Genomic DNA, 8,017 nt, shown 5'->3' on the forward strand with positions numbered 1-8,017 from the left:
AGACTTTTGCTGTAAATAAGAGCAAAGAAACGAGGCAGAAGTTGGAGGGGTGTGTGGGGTGAAGAGTTGCCTTTTTTTAAGTGTATGCTGAAAGGAATGGTTCAGCAGAGGGAGGAAAAGTTGATGTTGTAGGAGCGAGAGCAGTTTCCTTGAGTAGGAAAGAAGGGATGGGAATCTAACAGAGAGAGGTTGTGGGGCTGGCCATGGAGAGGGGCATGGGCATCTCAGCCTGGTAGCAGGTAGGAAGGCAGACTATGTGGGTACAGGTGCTACCCGGTATGTAGGTGTGGTGGTGAGTTGGCAGAAGCTCTCTTCTCAGTATTTCTATTTTCTCCATGAAACAGGAAGTGAGGTCAGTGGCACAGTGAGTGTATGGTGAGAAGGTGATACAAGTTTGAGGAGGTGAGAGTGAGGAATCATCATCTGGCTGAGGATGTGAGGGAGCAGGCCAGGGAAATGTGGTAGGATTGCTGGCTGCCCTGACACCCACTTGAGACTGACAAGCCTAGTGAGACCAGTTTGGTTTTTGTTATTGATACTGTTTTCTCTATTCACACACAACTGCATGAGTGTCAGCGTAGCATAGGCATGGGATTCGATCTAACCAGGGTTAATGTGCTGTTATTGGTCTGTTGCCTCTCAGCTCCAAATCCAACTTCACTACTTGATGGTGATGTTGGCACGTTCCTCCTTAGCCAGATGATATGATGTTATGCTTCATCAGTAGAGGGAACTAGAGGAAAAAGGGGGCATTTCCTGGTTCCTATGAGCTTTTTTTGGAGGAGGCTTTTGTAGCACACAGTGGCGGGGCAGTGTGCAACACTTCTTCAAAGGCATCTTCCCAAAGCACCCAAAAGGTGAATTGCCAGCAAGTCTTTCCAGCAGACACGTCAATGACTTCACTGCTCATTGAGTCATAGGTCTGCTCCCTGTCCAACAAGGTTTCAATTTCAGGTCCAGTGGTAAGGGTGGTGTCCCATGTTCGTTCCACCCTTGGGTTTTTTTATCTAGCCCTGGGGGTAGTGACTCCTCCCTATACATGCAATTCATCTATTCTTTACACTTTCCTTTTTTTTTTTTTTCTTTTTTTAAAGTAGGCTTCATGCCCAGTGCAGAGCCCAGTGTGGGGCTTGAACTTGCGATCCTGAGATCAAGACCTGAACTGAGATCAAGAGTTGGAGGCTTAACCTACAAAGCCACCCAGGCACCCCTAGGTTTCTCTTTACTCCTTAATAGTCAATCCCCATTAGAGTTAGTAATTTTTTATAGTAAGCTTTCCTTTCCATTCTTCCCTGGTACTATCTTAGTTTCAGAAACAAAGAAAAGCACTTTTGACTTTTGGCTCAGAGGAGGTGAGGGTGCAACAGTCTTTGCTTGTCCTGAATCTAGGTGTATCCTACACCAGTGGCTTCCACCATGCTGCCTAAGTTCAACCCCAATGCAATCAAAGTTGTATACCTGAGGTGCACCAATGGCGAAGTGGGTGCCACATCTGTCCTGGCCCCAAAGATTGTCCCATTGCGTCTGTCTCCAAAAAAGATTGGTGATGATATTGCCAAAGCAACTGGTGATTGGCAGGGTCTGAGGATTACAGTGAAACTGATCGTTCGGAACAGACAGCTCCAGACTGAAGTGGTATCTCCTGCTTCTGCCCTGATTATCAAAGTCCTCAAGGAACTTCCAAGAGACAGAAAGAAGCAGAAAAACATTAAACACAGTGGAAATATCACTTTTGATGAGATTGTCAACATTGCCTGGCAGATGCGGCACCGATTTTTAGCCAGAGAACTCTCTGGAAACATTAAAGAGATTCTGGGGACCACCCAGTCTGTGGGCTATAATGTTGATGTCTGCCACCCTCATGACATCATAGATGACATCAATAGTGGTTCAGTGGAATGCCTAGCTAGTTAAGAACTACAAAGGAGAATATTTCAATACAGGATCATTTGACAGCAACAAAACAAGAAAAAAAAAGGAAATAAAAGCAAGAAAAAAATCCAAGATTTCATTATATTTTCAAAACTTTGAGTCTCACTCATTTAATCCCTAGTTGCCAAGGAGATGGTAGTCATATGGACAGTAAGGGGAGTGCATTAACAACGAAGGGACAGCCATGGTGGAGAGAAAGGCTGATCCACATGAGGACTTTGAGAGTCCTGGTATATCAGGGCAGGCCTTAAGGAGTGTTGTTTACTTGAGTAAATTGATGGAGAGGATATTGATACTAAGGTTGGACCCTAGAACACTAGTGTATTCGTTTGCTAGGGCTGCCATAACAAAGTGCCATAGACTGGGTCTGGAGGCTAGACATCTGAAATCAAGGTGTAGCTGCGGTGGATTCAGTTGGTATTAATAATGTGTGTCCTCCCAAATTTATATGTTGAAGTCCTAACCCCTAGTATCTCAAAATATGACCTTATTTGGATATAGAATCTTTATAGAGGTGACTATATTTGGAGACGGGGTCTTTAACAGAAGTAATTAAGGTGAAAGGAAGTCATAAGAGTGGGGCCCTGATCCAATAGGATTAGTGTCCTTATAAGACTAAACACCAAAGAGCTCTCCCTCTCTGTGCATGCACAAATAAGAGGTAATGTGCACACACAGCGAAAAGGTTGCTGTCTATAGGCCCAGAAGAGAGCTCTCAGTAGGAAACAAATCAACCAACATCTTGATTTTGGACTTCACAGCCTCCAGAACTGTGAGAAATAAATTTCTGTTGTTTAAGCCACCTAATCTATGGTATTTTGTTATGGCAGCCTAATCAGACCAACACAACTGATTTAAATTATGTCTGCCCCGTCAGAAGCCAATTTCCCCAGTTCCATCTCTATTTCCCCAATATCACCAGTGCCTGGCATGGTGCCTCTCACATAGTGGGCACTCAATAAATATTTGTTGAATGAATGATTAGTAAATCAATAAGAAGTGTTATTATCCTCATTTTATAGTGGAGAAAATTGACAGATATGAAAAGATACTTAATAATTACAACCCAGAGATACAAATGGCATTTTGTTGATCAAAATTAACTAAAAAATCAAATAACATGTTCAGGCACCAATTACATTAGGAGTTGCTTTAGCTGGTTAGTGAAAAGGGTCGTTTTTGCTCTGAATTCACTCTAGTATCCTTTCTCTAATCAAGATCAGAGATCTGCCAATCCACATCTGGTTCCTTCCCTATAAATCAATGCTCTCAGAGTCACCAGACAGATACAAATCTTAGAGGAATTTCATTGCAAAGGCAATGCAGGGATATAAGAGGGTGAGTATTTGGTCATCTCCCAAGATACCTCACAGGGTGGCATTCCCTCTGTCAAGGGTCTGGTCCACACCCCACTGGTTTAGAAACTGGATCTGTCAACACACTGAGTGTGGATCCACCTCATTGTTCTCTTTTTAATTAAGCTCAGAGCTGATGCATGAAACCAGAATGTCTACTTATCAATTCACAAGAGGATTAGAACCACTTCTGTGTCTGGAATATTTGTCTCCACATGGCTGGCAGGTTCTTTCACTGAAGACAGACCTCTGAGGAAGGCAAATTATCAGCAGGTTGCTTCGTGAGCATGGAATCCAAATGAGGGGAACAAGTTAGATGATTGAAATTTATAGTGGCATTAAGCCGAGAAAGCCTGACACGGTCATTTTTTACTGTAGGTATGGCCATACCTATGGCACCAGAATATTTACAACCATTAGCTGAGAGGCCATCTCTAATGGGCATTTCTTAAAAGAGCTCTGCTGATGTTTGCCATCATGATGCCCCTTTTTCTATGCTTTCATTGCCAACCAGTCCTGCTTTGATGACCCTTTAAATCTTTTTCTTTGCTTAAACTTTCAGACTTATTCTTTTTCCTTAAGATGACTTTATATCTGTTCTGATCTGTTTTGTGTAGTTGTAGGGTTTAATTCTCTACAAATAAAGGATAACTTTATTTCTTTAACTTACACGTACTTGAGGGAGGCCTCACCTCACCAAATTCCTCAATAACCAAATAGGTATTTTCTGTTCTTGTATTTTTACCTTATCTTACTTCATTCAAAATATATATTTGGGGGAACTTCTTATCAGACACTGTCCCATCTTTGTACTAGGTCAAATTACTTATTTTCTCATTTGTAGATAATTTTCATCTTAATTACTACTTATTGATTTATTAATTGGGTCACTGATTATTTCTTCCTGGTCACATGATTACACAAGAATAGTGTAAATGGCAGTAAGAGCAATCCTGAGACATAGTGCTTTTCTTTCCATAATGATAAATCTTTGCTAGAGTCACCTTTAAGTTACATAGAAAATACATAAACACATGGCCTTATTCACAAAAGAGGTGGCAGGCTGGACTTGGCCCACAGACCACAGATTGCTGGGCTCTGATGTGTATTATCATCTTGGCCCAGGAAGGCACATGGGTTCACAATGTTTAGTATAGTGGAGGCAAACCTTATAGATGCAGGTTGCAAGCTTAGCATAGTTGTGTAAGGTGCTGCTTGTATGGATTTTCAACTGCACAGGGGGATCGGTGCCTCTAACCCCCATGCTGTTCGAGAGTCAATAGTACTACTACCTTTGGTAGACATTTCCAAATAACAATTCTTTCTCCAGGTTCTGACATGCTTTCTTAGGGGCTGGCAATTCCAGATGAGCCACAGTTAATGATTCATTCATTCACTAAATATTTATTAAGCACCCACTAAGTGCTAGGTACTGTACCACAGACTCAATGAACAAAAGTAGACAGAGACACTCCCTTAAAGGAGCTTATTGTGGAGGATGGGGGGAAGAGAGAAGTCAAATGTTGATCAAATGATCGCATAGGTAAATGCAGAATTGCAACCTGTGATCAATACTATGAAGGACAGGTGTTCAGTGGTATGTGTAACTTAACCTCTTCTGTGGGAAGATGAGTTGATAGGGGAAGACTTTTGCAATTTGAAGGAAGATGAGAAAAACTTCCATGGCAGAATTGCTATAGACTGGAAACAAAATCTGTATAGCTTGAGCACACAGATGAAATGGGACTAGAAAGGTTAGAAGAACCTAAATATGGAAAGTTTTGTAGATAGCATTGAGTTTTTATCATTTCCTTGTTTTGTTTTGTTTTTGATTTCATTTTTTTAATGTTTATTTATTTTTGAGAGAGAGAAAGAGTGTGAGTGGGGGAGGAGCAGAGAGAGAGGGAGACACAGAATCCGAAGCAGCTCCAGGCTCCGAACTTTCAGCACAGAGCCTGACGTGGGGCTCGAACTCATGGACTGCGAGATCATGACCTGAGCTGAAGTTGGACGCTTAACCGACTGAGCCACCCAGGTGCCCCAATGTTCATCTGTTTTGTATCTTGAATTCCACATATGAATGAAATCATATAATATTTGTCTTTCTCTGACTGACTTACCTGGCTTAGCATTATGCACTCTAGTTCCATCCACGTTGTTGTAAATGACAAGATTTCATTCTTTTTCATCGCCGAGTAATATTCCATTGTGTATTTATGTGTGTGTGTGTGTGTGTGTGTGTGTGTGTGTGTGTGTACACATACATCACATCTTCTTTATCCATTCATAAGTTGATGGACATTTGGGCTCTTTCCATACTCTTTCCAAGCTGTTGTTAATAGTGCTGATATAAATATTGGTGTGCATGTGCCTCTTCGAATCAGCACTCCTGTATCCTTTGGATAAATACCTAGTGGTGCAATTGCTGGGTCATAGGGTAGGGTTTTAATTTTTTGAGGAACCTCCATACTGTTTTCCAGAGTGGCTAAACCAGTTTGCATTCCCACCAGCAATGCAAAAGGGTTCTTCTTTCACTGCTTCCTTGCCAACATCTGTTGTTGCCTGAATTGTTAAGTTTAGCCATTCTGACAGGTGTGAAGTGGTATCTCATTGTGGTTTTGATTTGTATTTCCCTGATGATGACCAATGTTGAACACTTTTTCATGTGTCTGTTAGCCATCTGGATGTCTTTGGAAAAATGTCTGTTCATGTCTTTTGCCCATTGTTTCACTGGGTTATTTGTTTACTGGGTGTTGAGTTTGATAAGTTCATAGATTTTGGATACTAACCCTTTATATGATATGTTGTTTGCAAATATCTTCTCCCATTCTGTCAATTGCCTTTAGTTTTGATGATTGTTTCCTTCTCTGTGCAGAAGTTTTTTATTTTGATGAGGACCCAATAGTTCATTTTTGCTTTTGTTTCCCTTGCCTCCAGAGACATGTTGAGTAAGAAATTGCTGCAGCCAAGGTCAAAGAGGTTTTTGCCTGCTTTCTGCTCAAGGATTTTGATGGCTTCCTGTCTTACATTGAGGTCTTTCATCCATTTTGAGTTTATTTTTGTGTGTGGTGTAAGAAAGTGGTCCAGGTTCATTTTTCTGCATGTTGCTGTCCAGTTTTCCCAGCACCACTTGCTGAAGAGACTGTCTTTATTCCATTGGATATTCTTTCCTGCTTTGTCAAAGATTAGTTGGCCATACATTTGTGGGTCCATTTCTGGATTCTCTATTCTGTTCCATTGATCTGAGTGGTTTTTTTTTTTTTTTTTTTTTTTTTTTTGTGCCAGTACCCTACTGTCTTGATGATTACAGCTTTGTAATACAGCTTGAGGTCTGGGATTGTGATGCCTCCAGATTTGGTTTTTTCTTTTTCAAGATTGCTTTGGGTATTCAGGGTCTTTTCTGGTTCCATACAAATTTCAGGATTGTTTGTTCTAGCTCTGTGAAGAATGCTTGTGTTATTTTGATAGGGATTGCATTGACTATGTAGTTTGCTTTGGGTAGTATTGACATTTTAATAATATTTGGTCTTCCTATCCAGGAGCATGGAATATTTTTCCAGGTTTTTTTTTTTTTTTTTTTTTTTTTTTTTTTTGTGTGTGTGTGTGTGTGTGAGAGTGTCTACTTCAATTTCTTTCATAACCTTTCTATAGTTTTCAGCGTATAGACTTTTCACCTCTTTGGTTAGATTTATTCCTAGGTATTTTATGGGTTTTGGTGCAATTGTAAATGGGATCAATTCCTTGATTTCTCTTTCTGTTGCTTCATTATTGGTATATAGGAATGTAACTGATTTCTGTGCATTGGTTTTATATCCTGTGACTGCTGAATTCATGGATCAGTTCTAGCTGTTTTTTGGTGGACTCTTTTGGGTTTTTCATGTAGAGTATCATGTCACCTGTGAAGAGTGAAAGTTTGACTTCCTCCTGGTCGATTTGGATGCTTTTTATTCCTTTGTGTTGTCTGATTGCTGAGGCTAAGACTTTCAGTACTATGTTGAATAACAGTGGCGAGAGTGGACATACCTGTCTTGTTCCTAACCTTAGGGGGAAAGCTCTCAGTTTTTCCCCATTGAGGACATTAGTGTTGGGTCTTTCATATATGGCTTTTATGATCTTGAGGTATGATCCTTCTATCCCTACTTCCTTGAGGGTTTTTATCAAAAAAGAATGCTGTATTTTGTCAAATGCTTTCTCTGCATCTATTGAGAGGATCATGTGGTTCTTGTCCTTTCTTTTATTGATGTGATGTATCACACTGATTGTTTTGCAGATTTTGAACCAGTCCTGCATCCCAGGTATAAATCCCACTTGGTCATGGTGGGATTATTAAAATTATAAAATTATTAAAAGAATAATTCTTTTAATGTGTTGTTGGATCTGGTTGGCTAGTATCTTGTTGAGGATTTTTGTATTCATATTCATCAGGGAAATTGGTCTGTAGTTCTCCTTTTTAGTAGGGTCTTTGGTTTTGGAATCAAGGTACTGCTGGCTTCATTGAAAGAGTTTGGAAGTTTTCCTTTCTCTTCCTCTGTCCTCTCTCCACAAAACAGCTCCCTACCCTCCACGGCTTTTCTCTTCCCCAGTTCACCTCTCAGAACTGTGCACTTGTGAAGTTCTGTGGCTCAAATTATGCAGATGTTTGTGTTAATCCTCAGATCAATTTCCTATGTGTTCAAAATGGTTTAGTGCTGATCTAGCTGCATTTCAGGGATGAGACAAGCTCAGGGTCT

General features: G+C 40.5%; 1 protein-coding gene across 1 annotated transcript; it reads left to right on the forward strand.

Annotated features, from left to right (window-relative positions):
* Window positions 1-1,137: 1,137 nt before the first annotated feature.
* Window positions 1,138-2,082, forward strand: LOC109264695 (60S ribosomal protein L12-like). The gene has a single exon (XM_053889969.1). It carries the CDS (start codon window positions 1,417-1,419, stop codon window positions 1,912-1,914), a length of 498 nt encoding a protein of 165 aa, XP_053745944.1. The 5' UTR covers window positions 1,138-1,416; the 3' UTR covers window positions 1,915-2,082.
* Window positions 2,083-8,017: the final 5,935 nt, after the last annotated feature.

The sequence above is a fragment of the Panthera pardus genome, unplaced genomic scaffold (genome assembly GCF_024362965.1).
Source record: "Panthera pardus isolate Hobbes unplaced genomic scaffold, ASM2436296v1 HiC_scaffold_25, whole genome shotgun sequence".
NCBI classification, from domain to species: domain Eukaryota; kingdom Metazoa; phylum Chordata; class Mammalia; order Carnivora; family Felidae; genus Panthera; species Panthera pardus.

Excerpts from the sequence above, each read along its gene's own strand:
- LOC109264695 (XM_053889969.1), top strand. The coding sequence starts at position 1,417 with ATGCTGCCTAAGTTCAACCCCAATGCAATCAAAGTTGTATACCTGAGG.